General features: G+C 47.7%; 12 protein-coding genes across 12 annotated transcripts; 5 read left to right on the plus strand and 7 right to left on the minus strand.

The window, feature by feature from the left end:
- Positions 1-459: 459 nt before the first annotated feature.
- Positions 460-926, minus strand: BJ212DRAFT_263641 (uncharacterized protein). The gene has a single exon (XM_041342778.1). It carries the CDS (start codon positions 836-838, stop codon positions 590-592), a length of 249 nt encoding a protein of 82 aa, XP_041192349.1. The 5' UTR covers positions 839-926; the 3' UTR covers positions 460-589.
- On the plus strand, positions 686-1,823 carry BJ212DRAFT_263681 (P-loop containing nucleoside triphosphate hydrolase protein). Its single transcript, XM_041342779.1, has 2 exons — positions 686-907; positions 963-1,823. Exons 1-2 carry the CDS (start codon positions 897-899, stop codon positions 1,705-1,707), a joined length of 756 nt encoding a protein of 251 aa, XP_041192350.1. The 5' UTR covers positions 686-896; the 3' UTR covers positions 1,708-1,823.
- Positions 1,824-2,028: 205 nt separating this feature from the next.
- Positions 2,029-3,593, minus strand: BJ212DRAFT_1481740 (P-loop containing nucleoside triphosphate hydrolase protein; the record flags this gene model as incomplete). The annotated part of the gene is made up of 4 exons (XM_041340307.1): positions 2,029-2,740; positions 2,793-3,258; positions 3,308-3,530; positions 3,582-3,593. The coding sequence occupies 4 exons, from the start codon at positions 3,591-3,593 to the stop codon at positions 2,029-2,031; spliced, it is 1,413 nt and encodes a 470-aa protein (XP_041192351.1).
- Positions 3,594-5,257: 1,664 nt separating this feature from the next.
- Positions 5,258-6,132, minus strand: BJ212DRAFT_1481741 (muts domain V-domain-containing protein; the record flags this gene model as incomplete). Its single annotated transcript, XM_041340308.1, has 6 exons — positions 5,258-5,406; positions 5,461-5,475; positions 5,675-5,853; positions 5,903-5,948; positions 6,006-6,051; positions 6,106-6,132. 6 exons carry the CDS (start codon positions 6,130-6,132, stop codon positions 5,258-5,260), a joined length of 462 nt encoding a protein of 153 aa, XP_041192352.1.
- Positions 6,133-6,732: 600 nt separating this feature from the next.
- Positions 6,733-7,888, minus strand: BJ212DRAFT_1360331 (uncharacterized protein). Its single transcript, XM_041335877.1, has 3 exons — positions 7,362-7,888; positions 6,835-7,292; positions 6,733-6,755 (listed from the first exon to the last, which is right to left on the minus strand). Exons 1-2 carry the CDS (start codon positions 7,407-7,409, stop codon positions 6,867-6,869), a joined length of 474 nt encoding a protein of 157 aa, XP_041192353.1. The 5' UTR covers positions 7,410-7,888; the 3' UTR covers positions 6,733-6,755; positions 6,835-6,866.
- A 985-nt stretch (positions 7,889-8,873) lies between these two features.
- Positions 8,874-9,655, plus strand: BJ212DRAFT_1360336 (uncharacterized protein). The gene has a single exon (XM_041335878.1). The coding sequence runs from the start codon at positions 9,058-9,060 to the stop codon at positions 9,562-9,564; it is 507 nt and encodes a 168-aa protein (XP_041192354.1). The 5' UTR covers positions 8,874-9,057; the 3' UTR covers positions 9,565-9,655.
- Positions 9,656-12,000: 2,345 nt separating this feature from the next.
- On the plus strand, positions 12,001-13,275 carry BJ212DRAFT_263932 (P-loop containing nucleoside triphosphate hydrolase protein). The gene is made up of 2 exons (XM_041342780.1): positions 12,001-12,300; positions 12,354-13,275. The coding sequence occupies exons 1-2, from the start codon at positions 12,290-12,292 to the stop codon at positions 13,129-13,131; spliced, it is 789 nt and encodes a 262-aa protein (XP_041192355.1). The 5' UTR covers positions 12,001-12,289; the 3' UTR covers positions 13,132-13,275.
- A 410-nt stretch (positions 13,276-13,685) lies between these two features.
- On the minus strand, positions 13,686-15,350 carry BJ212DRAFT_1481745 (P-loop containing nucleoside triphosphate hydrolase protein; the record flags this gene model as incomplete). The annotated part of the gene is made up of 4 exons (XM_041340309.1): positions 13,686-14,460; positions 14,515-14,968; positions 15,018-15,273; positions 15,321-15,350. The coding sequence occupies 4 exons, from the start codon at positions 15,348-15,350 to the stop codon at positions 13,686-13,688; spliced, it is 1,515 nt and encodes a 504-aa protein (XP_041192356.1).
- Positions 15,351-16,171: 821 nt separating this feature from the next.
- On the minus strand, positions 16,172-16,590 carry BJ212DRAFT_1360355 (uncharacterized protein). Its single transcript, XM_041335879.1, has 4 exons — positions 16,536-16,590; positions 16,429-16,488; positions 16,317-16,407; positions 16,172-16,258 (listed from the first exon to the last, which is right to left on the minus strand). The coding sequence occupies exons 2-4, from the start codon at positions 16,471-16,473 to the stop codon at positions 16,191-16,193; spliced, it is 204 nt and encodes a 67-aa protein (XP_041192358.1). The 5' UTR covers positions 16,474-16,488; positions 16,536-16,590; the 3' UTR covers positions 16,172-16,190.
- Positions 16,172-17,240, minus strand: BJ212DRAFT_1577730 (uncharacterized protein; the record flags this gene model as incomplete). Its single annotated transcript, XM_041342200.1, has 6 exons — positions 16,172-16,258; positions 16,317-16,488; positions 16,536-16,656; positions 16,708-16,833; positions 16,901-17,127; positions 17,183-17,240. Coding segments are annotated over 5 exons (534 nt in total). The 3' UTR covers positions 16,172-16,258; positions 16,317-16,486.
- Positions 17,241-17,920: 680 nt separating this feature from the next.
- On the plus strand, positions 17,921-18,655 carry BJ212DRAFT_264018 (uncharacterized protein). Its single transcript, XM_041342781.1, has 2 exons — positions 17,921-18,147; positions 18,204-18,655. The coding sequence occupies exons 1-2, from the start codon at positions 18,098-18,100 to the stop codon at positions 18,586-18,588; spliced, it is 435 nt and encodes a 144-aa protein (XP_041192359.1). The 5' UTR covers positions 17,921-18,097; the 3' UTR covers positions 18,589-18,655.
- Positions 18,656-20,538: 1,883 nt separating this feature from the next.
- On the plus strand, positions 20,539-22,477 carry BJ212DRAFT_1462878 (P-loop containing nucleoside triphosphate hydrolase protein; the record flags this gene model as incomplete). Its single annotated transcript, XM_041338937.1, has 4 exons — positions 20,539-20,815; positions 20,870-21,128; positions 21,178-21,649; positions 21,703-22,477. Exons 1-4 carry the CDS (start codon positions 20,774-20,776, stop codon positions 22,475-22,477), a joined length of 1,548 nt encoding a protein of 515 aa, XP_041192360.1. The 5' UTR covers positions 20,539-20,773.
- Positions 22,478-22,598: the final 121 nt, after the last annotated feature.

The following is a 22,598-nucleotide window of genomic DNA, read 5'->3' on the forward strand; positions in this document are numbered from 1 at the left end:
CATGTGACACCATATATTAATAACTCCACTGGCACGTGCGTGACGCCCCATTACTTATTCTCTACTGAGGGTTGCGGCTTGAGCTTGAACCGCGACATGCATGATGCAATCTCTTTCAGCTCAAGCTCACCACCTCCAGGGAATGGACCCTTCGCACATGAGCAACTATGTGCTTCATGGTTATCTCGGGCTCAGAAAAATAAAACACTCCGACTGCAGTATGTACGTTATTTGGTGAACTGTTCTACAATGTTGTCATTCTCGCACCACACCCTGCTCGGAGATTTGGTCCGCAGGTGGTTCCTTCTGTACACTAAGACTGAAGTATAGGAGTTGTAGTACGACTCCTGCAGATGCGCTGCACGAGAAGTTGAAGAAGCTAAACCACGACATAATCTTGAGGCCCAGGGATGTCCGAGTCAGTCGCCCCTTCAATTTGCTTCCCCATTTCTCATCCCCCTGCCACCTTCTAACTTTCTTTAACCACAATAATAGACTTTGGCGCGGATCGCCACTGACACCGCCTCTGTTATTATTTCACTCCAAAACTGCATAGAGTTTGCAGGGGCCCTGACGCTCGTTCTCTAACTCACTGAAGTAATATGTGAATGTATTGTATGACCCGCGGGATCCGTATTTGGTTCTGACGCTCGCCAAACCCTTCTAGCAGGTGACTACCAATTAATTCCTGAAACGAGTTTACCTCGAGTTGATTTGTTGGATGCGGCTCGGCAATCTGCAGGCGAATGTCAATCGTCGAGTCAGTTTCCGATGGATGAGACGCCTGAAATATGGCTGTAAGGAACGTGGTCAACGTTCGTATGGTTTTAAAAGACATGCGGCCAAACGCTACCGCAGTACCCTAGTGCCATCCTGAACGACCCTCCTAAATCGCGATGAATACAAGGTGCGTAATATCTAGACAGGATCCTCGTGACATATTTTCCAACATTGATAAGTAGAAAGAAAAATATTGTCCTTTTTGGGCCAGCAGGGGCAGGCAAAAGCTCACTCGTCAATCTCATGGCGGGAAAGGACGTAGCAGTCACGTCCAATGATACGCAACGCTGCACATTATACTGGAAACAATATCCCATCAAATTCGGCGGCGAATCTTATATGGTGTTCGATACCGCTGGACTCGATGAACCACAGCTGAATATCACAGAATACCTCAATGCTGTCGAGAATGCCTATGGGCTCATCCAGTATTTGGAGGCACAAGGGGGCATTGATTTGCTTCTGTTCTGCATGCGCGCAGGCAGACTCACTGAGACGCTTCGGAACAATTACCGGCTCTTTCACGAATTCCTCTGTGACAAGAAGATTCCAGTCGTTGTAGCGGTCACACACCTCGAAACCGAGTCCGTAATGGATGAATGGTGGGGGAGGAACGAGAGAACCTTCCAATCTCAGCAGATACATGTCGTTGGTCATGCATGCATCACGACCAAAAACGATTTCCGAAGCCTGTATGAACAATCACGCGTCATAGTCCGCAACCTTGTTAAACAGTACACTGCCGACGGGCAGAGGCAAGCTTGGATAGGAGGAAACAGCATGTTCGTGTCGTTGATGCGTAAACTGAAGCAGCTACTTGTAGGGAATTTGCTCGTGAAGAGGGGTACCATCCCTCGCCTCATCAAGAGGTGCGGTATGTCTCCAGACCTTGCTAAAGAGTTAGCTAGGATGATCGATAGAGTGTAGAAGGAGCTACTTAACCTCTCGTGTCCGATAACTTGTGCTGATTCGGCTGTAGACTTTGTCCTTGCCGGTGTGTCTTACGTATCCTACTTACCCTAATGTCATGTATCCATACTGAAGTCAATTCTTGCCGAGCTGTCATATTGAACGAATAGATTACAGGGTCATGTGAGAGTCAGGTACTACAGAAACATGTCTACGTAGAGCTTTGAGACAGGCTTCGACAAACTACATTGTGCGTAAGGATATACCACGCGTACGTCACTTCACCGACAGCAAGACGAGAGTAAGTTAACGAACACAAGAAAAGTCAAGTAGCTAATTCTATCTCGTCTTTTTGATCCTATCAGCTAGCTCATTCGCGTCATCTGAAGACATACCACAACGCCGTGTGAAGAAATGGACAATATCATTCGTCTCTTGCAAACTCCCATTCCCTACAAGTGGCCCCTTTAGCTTATGCCTGTCGTCGGTAAACTCCTGGACAAGGTTGTGGATCTTTGCGCGCGACTCTTCATACAGGTTTGGGCGATTGCCTTTGATGGCGGTGATGCACGCATGATCATCAACGCGGATGTTCCAGTCCCGGAGCGTTCCACTGTTCTTTTTCCACCAGTCGTCCATTGCTCCCTCCTGCTCGAGGTGCGTGATCACTACAACGATTGGAACCTTCTTATCGCAGAGGAATTCGTGAAAGAGCATGTAATTTTTCTGAAGCGTATCCGCGACTTCGCTTGGGCGAATACAGAACAGAAGCAGATCAATGCTCCCTTGTGTCTCCAAATGCTGGATGAGTTTACAAGCATCCTCGACAGCATCGAGGTATTCTGCCTTTTTCAGCTGTGGTGCCACAAGTCCAACGGTATCGAATACCATATAAGATCTGCCGTCGAATTCGACTGGATATTGTTTCCAGTGCAATGTGCAGAGTTGAATATTGTTGGACGTGTCTGCTACGTCCTTTCCCGCCATGAGGTTGACGAGTGAGCTTTTACCTGCCCCCATCTGCCCAAAGAGCACAATATTTTTATGCGTGCTTGTCGAAGTTAGGAAGATACAGATACAAAAAGTACATGAAAACGACGTACCTTGAAGTCGTTTTATTGGTGCCTCTGCGGTTCACACCGCGAATCCCTCTCTCATTCGACAGGCGACACTGCTCGATGAGTTTGCAGACAGTGAGGTATGACTCGTCGCGACGCTCCGGGAGCTTAGGACTTGCATTCTTGTGGGACATGGCTGTGGTGACACATGCGTGGCCAGCAAAGGTCATCCCGTGGTTCGAGATGATTCGCTCATTTTTTCTCCACCAAGCTTCCATGTCTGGTTCATGGTATTCCAAACCCGTGACGACAAGGGCGATTGGAACTCTCATCTTGACTTGGGAGCGAATCAAGTCGTAGTTCCGGCGGAGTGTCCGAATCACTCTCTCACCCCGCACACAGTACACGATGAGATGAATGCCGCCTTGCATCATCAGAGTTCGAATGAGCGTCTTTAACACTTTTCGAGCTTGCATATTAGGGACTGTACCTCCAGGGCCCTCATCGAGACCTGCGATCTAGTTCAGTAACAGCCACAAAAGGCGGCGAACTGGACCGACCGGCAGTATCGAAAAGCTTTACCTTCAACTTCAACGGAATCGAAATCTCAGTCTCGTATGCGTTGGTTTCAGTCGTGCATCCCATAGTATCAGAGGATACCCGCGCCGTGTACTCCCTAGTGATCAAATTGATCAAAGAACTTTTACCAGCTCCTGCTTCTCCGAAAACGATGACATTGCACGTATCTGTGCCGTTGTGAGCAGGCCCTGGTGTGACGGACACCTGATTTCAAGTCAACATCACGCTGAGGAATGATAACCAAACACCACTTACAGTCTGCAACATTGCGAAGATGACTCGACTCGAGACAAGAGAGCAAAAAAGTTTTGATTTGCGTGTTCGAGGAATCTGATGGATTTGAAGCTGATGCTTCATGTAGTATTCCCGGGCCCGACGCCAGATGTGAAATCAACTAGGCGCATGGATTCAGCATGTTCCAGCGACTCGGACATGCGAGAAAAGCATTGAGTGATAATGCAGCTACTACTAGCGCTTGAGCTCATAACTTGCTTCTCACATTGGGCATCATATGATACTGCTGCTAGCTGCAGCAGCGAGGATTTAATCATTCGGTTGTGCTGCGTGCTTCAAGAAGTTAAGTTGGTCCCCCAGAACAGTGGCAGCGCACGGCATACCCCGAAATTGCTACCTGAAGGCTCTGGCCTCCACTGCTATCCGATAATCCTATCCCTAACAACAATCCCTTTTGCGCATGGCAACTCAGCACCTTTCATAGTTGCGTGTACAATCCTCATGCCAATCAGTTGTGGTATGTCTTTTATTATCGTTTGTTCATTTCCGATGCTTCCTCGAGCCCGCCGTGTCTAGTGTTAGGATCAATCTTCCTGGTTCCGCTCTTTCGTTCTCCATTGTCTTGTCTTGCGGCCGAGAGGCCGCCTTTGTATAATCTATCTTTACTTTATCACTCCCTGCAAATTCCAGTGCACTTCGCTGCGATACTGCTCACATTCCTTCCCTTGACCCTCCCGGGCCACACCGCCGTATAATGATAACTCAGCGATCTGTGGCCACTTTCATTAACATTGATTCGCTTGGTCACAACTCTTCCTTTCATTTTAGCTGTTGTGCATACTCAACGTTCACCGTATGTCACGCATTCTATGACGAGTGGCATGCCCATTTGTACCATCGCGAACCGCAAGCTCATTTTTCATCCTCGTGAGCACTTTTGACCTTTCTTTACCATCCTGGACAGGATTACTCGTCCTCGGCCCTAGACCCTTCACCTGTCGCATTGTCGTCATCGTTAGGTTGCTCGTGGCACTCCGGAACATGCTAGCTGGAGGTAGCCTAGCTCCAGCAGTGAGGAGTCTAGATTACCTACACATTGCAGTGGGGCCAAAGCTGGAATGCAGGTATCTGCTCCTGATATAACCAATCTCGATTCTCCCCTCGCTTAAGTACCACGAACTGCGTGTCGATATCATCCACCGATAATAAGCGATACATGGCTTCTAATCGTGTACGATCATAGGCCTATCGCTACAGCCGGTGACAAAGGCTTCTCGTCCAGGGTCTAGCAATGACAACGGAAATGAAATTTGCACGATGGAAGTTCGAGCTCCAAAATTCCCCAATCGTTCTGAACGCAAGGACGCAAATGTGGAAGATGCGATGGTGATGAATGGTCTAGAGCAGTCCGATTATGTATGATATGCGGACAGCAATATGAATGATAGCGAGGATAGCAGGGAAATAAAACAGCAAGAAATCAGAAAGACGTGAGTAGAGACTGTACCCACGCATTTTGTTCTATGCGTGGTCCGAACTCTTCGACGCATCGCTGCAGTTCAGCCAGCTGATGTAACTTGGTTAAGACTATCGTCCGCTTAACTGTTATGCCAAAAGGTAGTGATACTGAAAGCTTATGTTTCAGTATCACGAACGGTATTTAGGTAGATTATGGGAAATCTAGTAAGCCAGGGTGCTTACAGTCGAGCCTCGTGCAACACATCGTTCATCACAACGTCCTCATCGTCAGCCGAAGACTCCGAGGCCCACTTTTTCAGTAACTCCTCAATAATTTGGATGCCTTCCTCGGTGACTTCGTCTGAGCGCTCGGGTTCTGATTGCTGTCCTGCTCAGCAAACATCAACGTGACAGATTCCTGACAATTTTTTTAAACAATTACCAGTCGCGAAATCTTCTAGCTCGTCAGATTTCAGTTTTGCGAGTTAGAACACTTTCAGTAGACATTGTAAAACAATCCTATCCAGAACTGGCTAACCACATTGTCAGAAAAGTTGGCCAGTTTGTTGCGCAACGTGGATACCGAAGCTCTAGCCCGAAACGCCTTCGCCCAAAAGTTTCAGAGAAAGAAGCTTGATTGGAAAATCGAAACAAACCTGGGTCGACCTTGAACAAGAGCGTGATATCCCTCTCGCGTGGCGCAGATGCATATTCCTGATTCACATGAGCCACGATGTAGGGGTTTTTCACGTGAGGAAGCTCGTGGTCGAGGGCAGTCAACTCGTAAAGGTGAGTAGCAAACAAGCAGAAAGCGCGGATGTGGGACGCAATGTGCCTTGGGTACTGTCAGGCGCTACTGCAGGTAATAAAAGTAATTCTCTTACTCGGATATAGACCATGCGAGGCCGAATCCGTCGTACGTTGAAGTTCCTGAAGACAAAGCCAAATATCGACAATACGTGCATTATCATCTAACAGAAGACATACCACAGCCGAGCTCATCAATGATAATGAGAGAATCTTCAGTAGCAGACTGAATGGTAAGCGACAATCAAACTAAGGAAATATTTGAGTAGATGCTACTTACTCGGAGGATCGAGGCAGTCTCAAGCATCTCGGACACGAAAGTCGAGACGCCCTTCAACTGACCGTCGCCTGCACCTACTCGGCAAAGCACGAAATCAAAGATGGCAAGGGACAAAACATCCAGTTTGTGCTATGAGAGTAATGACTCCAACATCTAAGATGGGTTGAGAATGGCGTTCGCGAACGATAGCATGGCTGATGCACCTAATGGATATACGTACTCTTTCCGCCCATTTTAGGATCAGGTTAGCTTTGATAAAACGGCACAGTAGCAGCACTTACTGATGATCTAAAGTTCACCCTCGCCTACAAGGCGGCACATGAGACATGTAACAGTGACAGTGCGATAAATCTTACCCTTCACATCTCCACATCATTTGGAATGAAGCTGATGTCGTCCTGAACTTCAAGGCAAAGATGCCGCGCGTTGCGCAATACTAAGCCGCTAGTGCCTGATGTGCACTGATCAATTCCTGCGTCGAACATCGTCTCCTAAACTTGCCTTTCTCCGGGACCTTTGGCTCCACGTATGCCTCGGGAGCGTTCACAGAAACATGAGCGAAACTGGATGATCGTCGCCACGTGCGCAAGCTCCAGTGATGGGGCTCGCCTGAGGATAATATCCAGGTGTGCAATGATGTGGTCAAGATTCTCTAGTACGGGAGTATATGTTGCTGCAATAAGGAAAAGCATCTGTGGATGCCAAAGTAGCAGTGAAAGGGTATCTTACATGCAATGCTGACGACTTCCTTCGCCAACCCGCTAATATTCATGCGTGGTCTCTTGATAGTCCATAGAAAGTGCTTTCAGCTTCGTAGCCGTAAAGTAAACTCCGCTCTTGACAGTCCCTAGTTCGATATATTTGCTGTTCCGCACGACGGTTCCCGCGTCCTGATGCGTATGCGAGCTCATGACATCTCGCAGTACGGAAAGCGCACGTTCATCGTCACCTGAAGCAGTGTTCATAGTTCTGGGAGTTCTCAAGGTGCAGCTTCTTGCCGAGATCAAGATCCTTGCCGGTTGGACGATGTGGAAATGTGCGTCGTTTTCTCGAAAGTCTGGAACAGGACATGCAACTGAAGAGGCAACTACAGGAGATGGGACTGGAGATGGGACTGGAGATGTGACTGAAGACGCAAGGTTTGGAGCAGAGAGAGGATGTCTCCATTGCTGTAAAGGAGTTGAGGACTACAGCCAGAAATATGTCGGAGAGCATTGGTCAGCACTTATGAGTCCCCTAATTATGACGGTGCTTACATGTTGTGTTCGAGTCCTGGAATCAAAGGAAACCATGGGAAAGTGCATGTGCAGAAGCGGGAAGCATCCAGACCTAAAAGAACTCGATATTCAACCATCAGTCGTCTCTGACCTGGTAGATGCATGTTAGGCGTGAGGAAAATCGGGCATGGGATGCAGATATCCGGGAGATCAGGATGTAAATGTCAACTGAGGGGAGGTTGTTCCACGGGTTTAAAACTAGACACTCACTAGCAAGGTTCTGCGCTCGGCTGCCCCAGTCGACTCACATCCCTTCATCGATATGTGCATCGACTTGATCATCAAGCCTCTCTGCTACTCGACTCGACTTTGGTAGTCTCATCAAGTGCGTAATGCGTTACAAAGGCGGAAGCTGCCAGCGCCTGACTCAGCCAGCCCATATCTTAGTAACGCGTACGAATTGATTCATATTGATGGCGTCAAGCACTGATCATGAAGTCAGGCAGCCGTGCGCAGGATGTAGTCTCGCTGCAATTCACACGTGAGAAAGATCGATGAAGAACAAAGACTCGCTTCGCAACTTGGGGGTTATCGGCAGCCCCCGACCACCATTACCGTAGTGCATTGCGGCTTGAACCGACATGCTGCATGCATGATGCAATCTCCACTTTGACTCAAACTCACTGTTCTCAAAACCTCCGGGGAACGGACCCCTTCGCAGTCTGGCAATTACACGCCACGAGTACGATGCGCTTCATGCTTATCTCAGGCTTAGACAAAGCACTCTGCTCGGAGCAGTCTGTACTAGTTAGTTCAATTTTGCTTGTACGCTTGGACTCAAGTGTCGGAGTAGTATGAGATGCGCTGCATGAGAAATTGAAGAAGCTAGGCCACAACATCATGATAATCTTGAGGCTCAGAAATGTCAGTCGCCCCTTCAATTCGCCTCTCCATTTTGCATTTTCCTGTCGCCTTCTAACTTTCTTTAACTATATCTTCGGGACGAATCATACGATCACCACAGACACCGCCTCTGTTATTTTGCCCAAAAGTTGCATGGAGTTGCAGGGGATCTGACGCCCATTCCCTGACTCACTGAAGTAATATCTAAATGTATCATATGACTCGTGGAAATCGCATTTGGTTTTGATGCTCACCAACCTCTTTCAACAGGGTGACTAGGAATTAACTTCTCGAATTGTACTATCAACACGAGTTTGCAATCTGCAAGGGAGTGTCAATTGTTGAGTCAATATCCGATCAATGAGGTGTGGTACAACGTGGTTAACGTTCGTGTGGCTTTAAAATAAACGCGGCCAAATGCTACAGTACTACCCTAGTGCCATCTTGAACATTCCTCCTCCTAAATCGCAATGGCCGAAAGGTACGTAGCATCTAGAGAGGAGCTTCGTGCCGTATTTTTCCAACGTTGATAAGTAGGAAGAAGCATACAAATATCGTCCTCTTTGGGCAGGTAGGGGCAGGCAAAAGCTCACTCGTCAATCTCATGGCGGAAACGGATGTAGCAATCACATCCAATGACATGGAGTCCTGCACATTGCACTGGAAAGAACATCCCATCCAATTCGATGGCGAGTCTTATAAGGTGTTCGATACCGTTGGACTCGAAGAACCACAGTTGGGAATTCAGCAATATCTCGATGCTATCGAGAATGCCTATAGCCTCATTCAGGATTTAGAGAAACAAGGCGGCATTGATCTACTTTTGTTCTGCATGCGTGCAGGCAGACTCAATTCTACCCTTCGAAGTAACTACCGCCTCTTTCACGAATTCCTCTGCGACAAGAAGGTTCCCATCGTTGTAGTGATCACGCACCTCGAGGGCGAAGTCAGAGAAATGGATGACTGGTGGAAGAGAAACGAAGATTCCTTCCGTCGCTGTGGGATCCATGTCGCTGGTCATGCGTGCATCACTGCCATCAAAGACAATTATGAAAAGCAATATGAAGAATCGCGTACCACAATCCGTAAGCTTGTCAAGGATTTCGCTGCCGACGGGCAGAACCTAGCATGTGCTCCATGGAACGATCCGAACGGAGGAGACAACTTGGACTGGTTCGTGTCGTTCACGTGTAAGCTGAAGGGGCTACTTAAGGGGAATTGGAAACTGCATGCGAAGAAGGACGTGGTCCCCCGCCTCGAGCGTTGTGGTATGTCTCGAGATATCGCAAAACAATTAGCTCGTAGGATCAAGAATGTTGTGGTAGAAGGAACTACTTAACTTCCCCTGTTCGATAACTCGCGCTCATCCAGCGATTGTAGACTTCTAGATTGTTGTTGCTAATATGTCGTCGTCATACGTATTCTTACTTGTAATAATATTATGCATGCCAGCTCATCAAGACAAAGATAGCTGACTGTATAATACCGGCAGTCATCCTCACTACTGGCAGCAAATCTACACATTACTTAATATCCCGAACATCTGTACTAAGTTGATTAAGAGGATCAGCCCCTTGATGTGCTTGGGCGGGACTGCATGGATTTGAAGCTAAGTCACCCTTAATAAGTAATGTATACTTTTCCTGACGCATCCAGCTTATTTTACCGGCCTCCAGACCCGCATTCTGTAGCAAGCCATGCGCATGCTGGGGCCTGACGGTCGCATTATTTATTCGACTTGCTCACTTAACCCCGTCGCAAACGAAGCAGTTATAGCAGCTGCTTTGAACTCTAATGCTGGTGAGTGACTTCAGGCCGTTACAGGTAGATTATTCGAGCATGCTAACGCATAATATAGATTTACAGTTAATCGATGTCTCGGCGTAGTCGCCAGACACAGCTACACAGCTGGTAAGTTTCACCTTGTGCTAGTTGCATCATGACGTTCTCTAACCACAACTCGACTCGGTTTCGCAAGCATGCGAATATATCCCCGTCTTCAGGATACGGGTGAATTCTTTACCGTCATACTCGAAAGAAAGCCGCAACAAAGTGGTCATACCAATGTTGTAGCGTACGTTTCAGCGCCATATTTTCTACAATTATTTCTTACACTTGTCCAGGAAAAGAGATGCGGGGGAAGCTGATATTTTGTCCCGGAAGCCAAAAGGCTAAGCTTGACTTTGGTGGTCTGCCTACGCTAATGTCAAAAGACGACAGTTCACGTCCATTTATATCGGATGCTCTCGAAGCAGATGTAGAGGCTGCATCCGATAAAGAAAACTACGTTCAAGGGTAAACCCAAGCTCTCGGACGTCTGAGCTCGAGTCTGTAAGGGGGAATGGCTAGAATTGTTAGATTTGGCAAACGTTTGCGATAATCGCCCATAGACAGGCCTTTATCGAAGTCATTCCCTCTAACGACAGATATTAGATACGGACTTGTTGACTTTTGCTCGTCCGATTTGAAAATCGCGATCAAGCGAGGATTTCGTGCCCACATCCAGTCCGCAACTTGGAGGCCTACACCGCCAGAGAAAAGAGAAAACGGTGCATAGGGGCTGATGTTCCCGGCACAGCCGGGATGTGGGGTGACCGGTGAGCACTAGCGCTGATCGCCTGGATGATCGAGCTCGGTAGCATCAGATTGCAATCGAAATCATACCCAACATAGCAAGCCCACGTACCCAGGGCAATGTCGTATTTAGAATCATGCATCATGCTCGACATGCGCTACACCCAGTACCATACCCCCTAAGTATCATTTCCGTGGATTTCGAATAACGAAGAGTGAAGAAAAAGGGCAAACAAACCATGAGCTCAATGCCATCGCCGCCAGCCTGGGTTCTGGAGATAAGTAACCTAATTCAAGATCAGTCACGACTCACCAACTCCAAGTCGTTTTACAAAACGTTTCTCTGAGACTTGTCCACCGTCACGAGTACTTTGACATTCAATCGATTTTACACGAGGAAGACTCCAAGGGATCATGATAAAATACATGCGCGCGAGGACTTTGTGATGTATACACGTGGAATCCCCCTCGAGCCCCGGGCAGTTTGAAGTTTGAATTTGAAATGTGGTGCCATTGATGCTATGACACTGAATTTATACATATTATGTAATCTGCTTCCGTCATTGACACGGCGACGACTCGCAGTCACTTCAAGTTGTCACTATCATCCAGAAAGTCTGAGATTTGTGGAGTCCGAGAACTCGAGTCCGCCGGACGATTCGTGGATCTGATTGGATGCCCTCCTCACCAAGTTCTACCATCCATCTCTTCACCAACTTTGAGATTCCACTATATGCACATGCAAGTTAATTCATTTAGGCTTTGCATAAAGAGCAAAAACTCGCATCGCAACTCGGGGGTTGTCGGCAGCCATTACCATCAGGTTGCGGCTTGAACCGACATGCTGCGGCATGCATGATGCAATCTCTACTCTGACTCAGACTCACTGTTCTCAAGACCTCCGGGGAACGGACCCTCGCCACATGGGCAATTATACAGCACGATATCCAGGGTACGATGGGCTTCATGAGAAATTGAGGAAGCTAGACCACGGCTTAAATGCTTGAGGACTTAGGAACGTCAGTTGCCCCGTTAATTTAGCTCCCTATTTCGCATCTTCCTATCGTCTTTTAACTTTCTTAACTATATCCTCAGCACGACGATCGCCACAGACACTGCCTCTGTTGTTTTGCCCCAAAGCTGCATAGAGTTGCAGGGGCTAAGTTGACGTTTGTTCTCTAACTCGTTGAAGTAATCTCTGAATGTGGTTCGTATTTGGTTTTGACGCTCGCTGAGTTCTTCCAACAGGTGACTAGGGATTAATTTCTCGAATTGTACTATCAACACGAGTCTGCCTCAAGTTAATTTATGGGATGCGGTTCAGCAACCCGTAAGCGAATGACAATCGTTGAGTCAGTATCCGATCGATGAGGCGTCTGAAGTATGGGTGCAAGGAACGTGGTCAGCGTTCGTATGGCTTTAAAAGAAATGCGGTCAAGCGCCACATACTGGTATCCTGATACCATCCTGAGCACCCCTTCTTAATTGCGATGGATGCAAGGTATGTAGAATCTAGACAAGATCTTTGTGCCGTATTTTTCCAACAATCATCAGTAGGAACAAGCATAGAAATGTGGTCCTCTTTGGGCAGGGAGCAGCAGGCAAAAGCTCACTCGTCAATCTCATAGCTGGCGAGAACGTAGCAGAGACATCCAGTGACGCGACACACTGCACGCTGCAGTGGCGATCATATTCCGTCAAATTCGATGGCGATTCTTATAACGTGTTCGACACTGTTGGACTCGATGAACCACAACTGGGAATCCCACAGTACCTCAATGCTATTGAGAATGCCTATAGCCTCATCCAAGATTTGGAGACACAAGGCGGCATTGATCTACTTCTGTTCTGCATGCGCGCAGGCAGACTCACTGCTACGCATCGAAACAATTACCGACTCTTTAATGAGTTCCTCTGTGAAAAGAAGGTCCCCGTCGTTATAGCGATCACATACCTCGAAAACGAACCCGGGGGAATGGATACCTGGTGGGAGAGAAACGAAGCAACTTTCAATCACCAGGAGTTCTATGTCGCTGGTCATGCGTGCATCACCGCCATCAGAGGCAATTGTCCAGAACGGCATGAGCAATCGCGCACCGCGATACGCAACCTTGTCAAGCAGTTCACTACTGACGAGCAAAAACGAGCATGGAAAGGAGGAGACAACCTGTTCGTGTCGTTCATGCAAAAACTGAAGGGGCTGCTTTTAGGGAATTCGCGTTCGAAGAAGGATATTGTCCGTCGCCTCGTCAAGAGGTGTGGTTTGTCCCAGGATGTCGCAAAGAAGTTAGCTGATAGGATTAAGAAAGACGTGGTAGAAGGAACTACTTGACTTCCCGTGTTTGATAGTCATTTCGGTTATAGACTTTCAAAATGACCTTGCCAGTACGTCATGACCTACACGCATAATGATTCTACCCTTCGAAATTCTCCTAATAATATATCATGCATGTGGAATTCAAAATAAGTACCCCACGCAGTGGCTAACGAGATTCAGCCATTCTCGCTGACCGTCGATTGCGATGTGGGCCTAGTCTTCAGTAGCAGTTAAGCAGGGCTTGATAACAGGAAGATAGTCGCGAACATCGACCCCGAGGGGGAGTGGAAGCAGACCATAATATAAATATAGTAGAAGGACTCCACCACTGTCTTTCCAATGGTCTGAACAAGGGAGACTATTACCAAAGCGATCAAAAAAGTGGCACCGTTACACTCGCAAAATCATGCGACGACCGGATGGAATGCCGGTTTGTACCCCGTAAGAAGAGAAAAAGCTATACACTTGCATTATACAGAAATAAAGATGGGATATAAATGGGATAAGATGCACAGTAAGATGAGCATAATTGGTCGATCACGGGAATCCGAGTAGGCATACTGCAACACTCAATGTCCAGAAGCTCCTTCTACCACGTCTTTCTTGATCCTACCAGCTATCTCTTTTGCGACTTCTGGAGGCATATGGCAGCGCTTGGTGAGGCGGGAGACAATATCCTTCCCCACACGTAAATTCCCATTTCCCGCAAGCGGCATCAACGACACGAACAAGTCGTTTCCTCCCTTCTGTGCTCGCTTCTGCCCATCGGCAGCGACATTCCTGACAAGGTCCCAGATCGCGTCGCGTGATTTTTTTTGGAAGGTTGGATCATGATCGTCTTCGATGGCGGTGATGCAAGCATGACCATCGACACGGATCTTCTTCTTACGGAAGATTTCTTGGTTTCTCGTCCACCAGCTCTCCATGTTCTTCTTCTCTCTTTCAAGATTTGTGATCGCCAGGACGATGGGAACCTTCTTATAACAGAGGAAATGGCGAAAGAGCTGGTAATTGCGTTGATGCATAATTTTGAGTCTGCCTGCTGGCATGCAGAACAGAAGAAGATCAATGCCGCCTTCTCTCTCCAATTTCTGAATGAGGTTATAGGCATTCTCGACGGCATCGAAGTACTGTGGGATTCCTAGCTGTGGTTCATCGAGTCCGACGGTATCGAATAACTTAAAAGGTTCGCCATCGAATTCGAGGGGATATTCTTTCCAGTGCGTCGTGCAGGCTTCAATGCCACAGGATGTGCCTGCTACGTCATTTCCCGCCATGAGGTTGATAAGCGAACTTTTGCCTGCCCCGGTCTCCCCAAAGACTACAATGGTGTTACGCTTGGTCCTACTTATCAATATTAGGAAAATACGATACAAAAAGAGTGTAGGGAATACGTACCTCAGGACATTGTGAATAGTGCCTCGCGATGATTCAGTGTGAATCCCTGTGTTATTCGACAAATAACGCTGCTCAATGAGCTTGCAGACAGCGTCGTATGACTGGGCGCGGCGCATGTACATAGATGTCATTGTCTCCGTAGTGATGCATGCGTGGCCGGCGAAGGTCATCCCGAGGTTTGAGATGGTTCGCTCGTTAACTGCCCACCAGTCTTCCATCTCTGGTTTATACGATTCCAAACATGTGACGACAAGGACAATTGGAACTTTCTTCTTCTTTACTTGGGAGCGAATTAACTCGTAATTCCGGCGGAGTGTCCGAACCACTCTCTCGCCCCGCACACAGTACATGACGAGTTGAATATTGCCTTGCTCCGTCAGAGTTCGAAGGAGTTTCCTCAAAATTCTGCGAGCTTCCTTATCTGGGACTGTGCCTCGAGGGCCCTCGTCCAGACCTGTAATCTAATTCAGTAGTAGCCACGAAGAAGGGCGAACCGGACCGACCAGCTGTATCGACAAGCTTTACCTTAAATGTCTCGTCTCGAGTCATCGTAATATCGTACGCATTGGTTCCAGCTGTACATCCCCCAGCATCGGAGGATGTCACTGCTATGTTCGTCCCAGCGATCAAATTTACCAAGGAACTTTTACCAGATCCGGCTTCTCCGCAAATGACAACATTGAACGTGTCTGTGCGGTGTGGTGGTTTCCCGACTTCAGTATAGTTGGGACTATCAACAAATTGAAATGAGCTGGAGGACTGGTTTCAAGTTAACCTGAGCTGAGGTAGAGTCAAATACCACTTACACTCAATGGTTTCTCACCAGGACTCGACATTACAATAATGACTCAAGACAAGAAAGCGAAAGGTGCGTCTTGACTTGTGCGTCCGGGGTTTTTGAGTAGCGTCAGCCCTCCTTCAGCTGAGTCTTCTCGTTAGAACAGGGGTTGGTACGTCCAGGCAGATGACAAAGACGCTTGGATTCAGCATGTTCCGTACACGTGCCAATAAAATTCTGAGAACCAGCGCTGGGCATTGGGGGCGGCGTAACTGCGTGAGCTCATGACGCATATTACAACCACGCTGCCTAAATGCATTGAGCTTCGCACATGCTAAGCTGGTGGTCTAGCTGCAGCGTGACGGTGCGGCTGTGCACTTCAAGGTACGGACCATAAGCCATTCGCATCGCGTTGTTATTAACCTAAGTTAAAAACCAAGTGGTTGCCTAGGGCTATTACTAAGCATGTCATTAACTTGACAAAAAATACATACTCGAGGAGACTGGAGGCAGTGGAGGGTTGTGGGTGAATGGTTGATCACTGCCTCATGTTAATTGCAGGTGCCGGTTAGCGCAGTGACCAGAATGAAGCGCACCAGTAATCGATCGTGTCGTCACTATAGGTACCGTAAATGCGATAAATCTTACCCTTCACCATCTCCACATCACTTGGAATGAAGCTGATGTCGTCCTGAACTTCAAGGCAAGGATGCCGCGCGTCGCACAATATTAAGCCGCTAGTGCCTTATGTACGTCGATCAATTCCTGCGTCGAACATTGTCTTCCGAACTTGCCTTTATCCAGGACCTTTGGTTTCACGTATGGCTCAGGAGCGTGTACAAAAACATGAGCGAAACTAGAAGATCGTCGCTACGCGTGCAGGCTTCAATCACGGGGCTCACCGGAGGATAACGTCTAGGTGTGTAATGATGTGGTCAAGATTCTCTAGTACCGGAGTATATGTTGCTGTACAAAGAAAAAGGCATCTTTGAATGGCGAGGTAGCAGTGAAAGGAGGATCTTACATGTGATGCTGACAACTTCCCTCACCAACCCGCTCTGCGTCCGCTGATATTCATACGTAGTCTCTTGATGGTCCGTGGAAACTGCTTTCCGCTACTCGGTCGTAAAGTAAACTCCGTTCTTCACAGTCCCGAGTTCGATATATCTGCTGTTCCGCATGATGACTTTCGCGTCCTGATGTGAATGTGAGCTCAGGATATCTCGCAGTACGGAAAGCGCACATTTTTCGTCAACCTGAAGCAGTATCCATAATTCTGGGAGTTCTCGAGGTGCAGCTTCTTGTCGAGATCGAGATCCTTGTCGGTTGCACGATGAATGTTCGGCAGCAAGACCATCCCAGATCTAAGAAAATGTCAACCTCTTCGCTATGATTCTGATAGGCGTGATATGAACCTCCACAAGTTTATCTGCCAGAGCTTGCAGACGCTCATCATAGCCAGGCTTGATCGCGTAATTATGATTTTTGAGATCTAGCGTTGACTCGATCATCTCGCCATATTTGACGAGATTATTGACAGTCTGGTAGTAGCACGTGTTAGAAAGGGAGCAGCGAGGATATAATTTGACGAAACAATGGCATGCGCACCTGGAAAGGCTTGGTATAAATTTCATCTATGAGCTTCCGGTGATCCTTGTGTTCGTACTGCACGCCTTCGAGAGTCTCAAGCAAAAGAGGCACTGGGTTGGGTAAGATAAGTCTCACTGAGGACCGAGAACCGAAGCGAGGTACCTTGAGGACTTCTTGATATACCTGTACAATATCCTCAAGAGAAGGGATAGATTTCTTGAATCGCCTACTCAGCCAAGCTTCAGCTTGAAATAATCATCCTGTGAAACGAAAATAAATGACGCCCTTGAAAAAGGGTACTGCAGCGTCCTCCGAGAAGATCTGTCATCCACAAATGTATCCACGTAGTTTTGAGCATCCTGCTCGCGGACAGAGTAGTAGTCTGTGCGATCAAATAGCCAGTTTCAGGAGGCAGGCCGAGATTTCTTCGGAAGTTTGGAAAAGAATGCAACGACACCGGGGTCAGAGGCTGATCTCAGGTCGTAGTTAAATTTCTATCGGTCGATGAGCAAGCGAAGACTCGCCCAGCTCAAGCTCTGTATCTTTTTCCTTCCCATACATGAGAGCCATAACCTGGTTGTCAAAAGCTTAGAAGAAGCAAAAGACGCGTCGCATCACGTGAGGTTTAAGTCTTATTCCATTACTCCCGAAGACCTGACCCAGGTGCCATACGATGATGTCGACTTCATTAATTCAGCGTCAACTTCGAGCCACCTCATGCCACGGTATCGGTATTTGTATTTCAATGTGAAATTCTCCTGTCAAGTCAACTGCCAGTGCTGCAGGTTATAATTACACGTATTTGCTTCCAGTGCTCATCAATCGGGGACTCGAGATAGCTCCGCACTGCACGGCTTGAACTCTAACCCTGGTGAGTGATTTTGGACTGTTACAGATCGACTAGTATTGGAGTATGCTGACGCATGACATGGATTTTCAGTTGATCGATGGTTGCCGGATATTCCTTACGCTTGTCCAGGAAAAGAGATGCAGAGGAAGCTGAGATCCCTGTCCCGGAAGTCAAAAGGGTCAAGTTTGACCTTGGCGGTCTACCAGACCCCAACCAAGTGCTTCATTTCCGCCTGTACCAATATCTGAAGACGATAGTTCATACCCATTGGTGTTGGCTATTGGAGGCAGGTGCACAGGGTGACTAACACGAAGAAAACTACATTCGAAAGTAAACCCAAGCTCTCTGATTCGTCCTTCAAGGAAATGTCCTATACCTTCCTCGAACACAATGATCCGAACTTGATATCCTGCATGTGCGTATTTCTGGATCGTCGCCGTAATCTTCGAACTCCAATTCACACTATCACAGAGATCAGCTTAATCTTGCGGACAGCTTCCCATCGTCGAAACGTTCTTGCCTGCAATCTGCAAGGCGGTACGGTATGATCTTTCTATCTTGCAAACGACCTTGTGAAAGCTGTCGTTCTAAACAACGACTACATTCGCATGCGCCTGATGACGAGTTCATCACCAAACAAGAGGCAGGACGGGGACTCGAAGCGCAGTTCCGTGTTCTTGGTGAAGGTTTGCCCGTCGTTCTGCCGTATATCGACCCGAGCGTAATATTGGACGCTAAGTTTGCGCCTCTGAAGACTCTTTTGATGGCGTACTATCCACCCTGCACATCTTTCTTGGATCCGTTTCGATCTGTCATTGAGAACAGAAGTATGGCTCTTGCAATCATTATTGAATAGACTTGCTCACGTCATGTTGCGGGTCCAGGGAGCCATATCGTCCGATTCCCAGCTGGTCAGTCAAATGACTCGACGTAAGTATTTTGTACTTTGATACGTGTGTCTAGCTGACGCCAATATGCTGTCATACGACCTACCTTTGCGGAAGTCCAGTGTGTCTGTAGCTTTCATGATCGACAAGGCAAAAACGTTCGTTTGAAATATTTCACATCCCGGGTAATTCATTGATTGTTCTTAGTGCGCTCATTTCCGTCTCTTTAGTAAAGATATAACAACTGCTGAGCGTGATGGTGAAAGAAAGCTCCCCAAACATCCCAACTACCACAAAATACAGGCGATGTAGTCCCTGATGAGTGCGCCGATAACGAGGATGAGGATGCAATCCTCCAAAACGAAGGCGACAATGAAGCAGAGCAATACTAATAGCGAGTTGAATTTGCGCGTTTGCTTCCCCGGTGTCATAGGGGTTGCTCTGGTATTCGAGTTCGTTATGCGGACCTTCAGCAAGCGTATCACAGACACCGTCACACTCCCACTGGTTGGAGACTTGGTGATGGTTGTACATTTCTAATGAACTCTTCAGAATTCTCATTGCGAACGGTGCCTACGGTGCTTGATCTATTCAAGTATGATACACATAAACACTCACACGCAGACGATATAGACACAGTCGTGTATCGTTGCCGGCGTGAAACTAATTTCAGGTGTTTGCACGATGCTGCCAGCCTGAGATGAGCTTTGTAACATTTTCGAGTGCATACAAGGATGTTTATATCGGTGTTCTCAACTACTGCTCAGAGAGGTTTTTGACCGTAAATAAATACGTGCGATGTATTAGGAGTACAGTAGAACAATGACTTTACCTGAGGTAGCAATGCTATGACATATCGAAGTACGTTCTGCGTCGGCTGGAGGAATAGGATCAGCCGATTTCATTCGAAGGTTGTCATTAGAGCGCATTGAAAAAATCACAGCGACGAAGAGACTGCTCATCGCGGAAGCAATTGGTAAAGCGTGTTGTTCGAACGAGGACTAGACCTTCGGGTATAGCGAATCCTGGGTCATAATGATGACCAGCATATTCTGCTCAATCGACGTTTAGCTAAGGAACCGTGCTTGGGCTCTCCTGCGATAACATCTTCCGAGTGCATATAGCCAGTCTTAACCTCGAGGGCGCCCTCAAGGCAAGTGGCATGCCTTACAATTTGGGTCATGAACGAAAGCGGATAACGGAGATCCGTGGTCCATCAGCGCTTCAGCAACAAGCTGAGTGAGTGTTGCGAGGGCATCATTGATGAGCTCCCGCAAACTCTTGTCATCCATAAGAACACTCTTGGAGAGCACGAAGGCAACCGGTGATCTGGTTGCGGCATTCAGTGAGGAAGATTCGATCTTCTGAAAGCTGCAGCGCCATCAACATCAGTGCAATGCATATGCCCACCGATTGCTCATATCACATGGTTAACAGACTAGAAAAGGCTTCCATATCTCACTAGACGCAACGCCAACATCGGAACCAGCATTGATACGAAGGTCGCAGCGTGTTTCATGCGAGATTGTCGTTTCGACAGTATTGATGACCCCAACAATGGGCGCCACACTCCAAGCAGTACCACGATGCCACTAGTACTGAGATCGTATCAGCAGTCTCTCCACTCTGGCTGACAAAGACACGGATATCGTCGCAGAAGATGGGAGTGCGAGTTAAATTTATAAATACAAGCAGGTAAAGGTAAAGACGGGCGAGGGACCGAGAACCGAGGATGGAAGGGTTCCGAAGCATAACCCAGCTGAAGACTAATTGACCAGAACTTCGGAAGGCATGGCATGGTTGGGCGAATGGAAGCTGTCCTGGAATGTTGAAATTTGATAAGGGCACAACTGGGCAAAAGGAACCAAGTTTGAAACACAGGAATCTGCAATTATGTAATAGGAAAGTAGCTGTTAAGCAGCATGGTTAATTTATGAGCTCGCGCAGCTACCCCCAATGCCCTTTTCACGTGTACGGAACATGCTGAATCTATGTATCCCTATCGATTTTCACGTCTGGCTGTGCCGACTCCTATTCCAACAAACCGGGGGATAGCAGAAGAGCTAACGCCACTCAAGAGTCAAAATCACCGAATACTCAAGTCAAGACGTACCTTTCGCTTGCTTGTTGAGTCCGAGTCAGAGTCAAGTTACTATGACAATTTCGAAGCCTGCTGGGAGACTCCGACCATCTAGTGTAAGTAGTGTTTGGCCCCCCCTCAGTGTAAGGTTAACTTCAAGCTGAAACCAGTCCTCCGAGTCCGTCCTATCTCAAAGCTCTGCTAATTCCAACGACATTGCAGTCGGGGAACCTCCACATCGCACAGACACATGCAATGTTGTCATTTTTGGTGAATCCGGAGCTGGTAAAAGTTCCTTGGTCAATTTGATCGCTGGGAAGGATGTAGCAGCGACATCCTCAGATACTGCGGGATGTACAACCGGAACCAGTGTGCACGAGATTTTGATTCGGAACGAGACGTTGAAGGTAAAGCTTTTTGATACAGCTGGTTGGTCCCATTCACCGTTCTTCGTGGCTATTACTGAACTAGATGGCAGGTCTCGACGAGGATCCTCAAGGTGCAGTCCCAGATAAGGAAGCTCGAAGAATTTTGAAAAAGCTAGTCCACGCTCTAATGGAGCAAGGCGACATTCATCTCATCATTTACTGTGTGCGGAGTGAGAGAGTGATTCGGACGCTCCGCCGGAACTACGAGTTCATTCACTCCCAAGTCAAGAGGAAAGTTCCAATTGTCCTTGTCGTCACATCTTTGGAATCCTACAAACAAGACATGGAGGAGTGGTGGAGATTGAACGAGAACACCATCTCAGAACTTGGGATGACCTTTGCTGGCCACGCATGTGTCACCACGGGGATGATCACACAATCTAATGTGACGGAACGCGGCCGCAAACAGTCGTACGACGCTGTGTGCCAGCTCATCGAACAGTGTCGTTCGAATGAGTCAGTGTATTACACTGGACCGTCACAAGGCACTACTTACAACATCCCTTCTAAATTGGCTGCGAGGTACGTATTCCCTACACTCTCGATGTGTATCGCACTTTCCTAAACTTGATCAGTAGCAACAGGCATACAAATATCGTCCTCTTTGGGCAGGCGGGGGCAGGCAAAAGCTCGCTTGTCAATCTCATGGCGGGAGAGAACGTGGCAAGAACATCCAGTGACATGAGATCTTGCACATTGCACTGGCAAAAATATCCCATCGAATTCGATGGCAAGTCTTATAACGTGTTCGATACCGTTGGGCTCGAAGAACCACAGCTAGGAATTCCACAGTACCTCGATGCTATCGAGAATGCCTATAGGCTCATCCAGGATTTGGAGAGACAAGGAGGGATTGATTTACTTCTGTTCTGCATGCGCGCAGGCAGAGTCACATCTACCGTCCAAAACAATTACCGGCTCTTTCACGAATTCCTTTGTGACATGAAGGTTCCCGTCGTTGTGGTGATCACGTACCTGGAAAACGAGGTCGGAGAAATGGATGACTGGTGGAAGAGAAACAAATACGCTTTCGATGGACGCGAGATCTATGTCGCTGGTCACGCGTGCATCACCGCCATCCGAGGCAATTATCCAGACCGGTATGAACAATCGCGAACTACGATCTGCAAGCTTGTGGCTGCTGATGGGCAGAGGGAGGCATGGAAAGGAGGAGACAACACGTTCGTGTCGTTCATGCGTAAGCTGACGGGGCTACTTGCGGGGAAGGAGAAATCGCGTATGAGGAAGAACATGGTGTCTTGCCTCATCAAGCGTTGCGGTCTTTCTTCAGATGTCGCGAAACAGTTAGCTGACAGGATTAAGAATGGCATGGTAGGGAGAGCAACTTGACTTCCCGTGTTCGATCAATTATGCTCGTCTTACTGTGGGACTTTCTTTTGAATAAAAAATCCATGTTTTTGTCTTTGAGAGAGTCACTCTATGCAAGACAGTACTGTCCGGCCTTGGGGGC

This window comes from Suillus subaureus (assembly GCF_016647635.1).
Source record: "Suillus subaureus strain MN1 chromosome Unknown BJ212scaffold_19, whole genome shotgun sequence".
Lineage (NCBI taxonomy): Eukaryota > Fungi > Basidiomycota > Agaricomycetes > Boletales > Suillaceae > Suillus > Suillus subaureus.

Bases quoted from the DNA above. Each gene is read 5' to 3' on its own strand.
- BJ212DRAFT_1360355 (XM_041335879.1), bottom strand. From the start codon at position 16,473: ATGCGGAACAGCAGATATATCGAACTCGGGACTGTGAAGAACGGA. The intron at 16,259-16,316 runs GTAAGATCCTCC...TTCTTTGTACAG, and splicing joins GGAAGTTGTCAGCATCACAT to CAACATATACTCCGGTACTA.
- BJ212DRAFT_263641 (XM_041342778.1), bottom strand. From the start codon at position 838: ATGTCTTTTAAAACCATACGAACGTTGACCACGTTCCTTACAGCCATA.
- BJ212DRAFT_1360331 (XM_041335877.1), bottom strand. From the start codon at position 7,409: ATGCACTTTCCCATGGTTTCCTTTGATTCCAGGACTCGAACACAACAT. The intron at 7,293-7,361 runs GTAAGCACCGTC...TTCTGGCTGTAG, and splicing joins CCAGGACTCGAACACAACAT to TCCTCAACTCCTTTACAGCA.
- BJ212DRAFT_264018 (XM_041342781.1), top strand. From the start codon at position 18,098: ATGTCCTATACCTTCCTCGAACACAATGATCCGAACTTGATATCCTGC. The intron at 18,148-18,203 runs GTGCGTATTTCT...ACACTATCACAG, and splicing joins CCGAACTTGATATCCTGCAT to AGATCAGCTTAATCTTGCGG.
- BJ212DRAFT_1360336 (XM_041335878.1), top strand. From the start codon at position 9,058: ATGCGTGCAGGCAGACTCAATTCTACCCTTCGAAGTAACTACCGCCTC.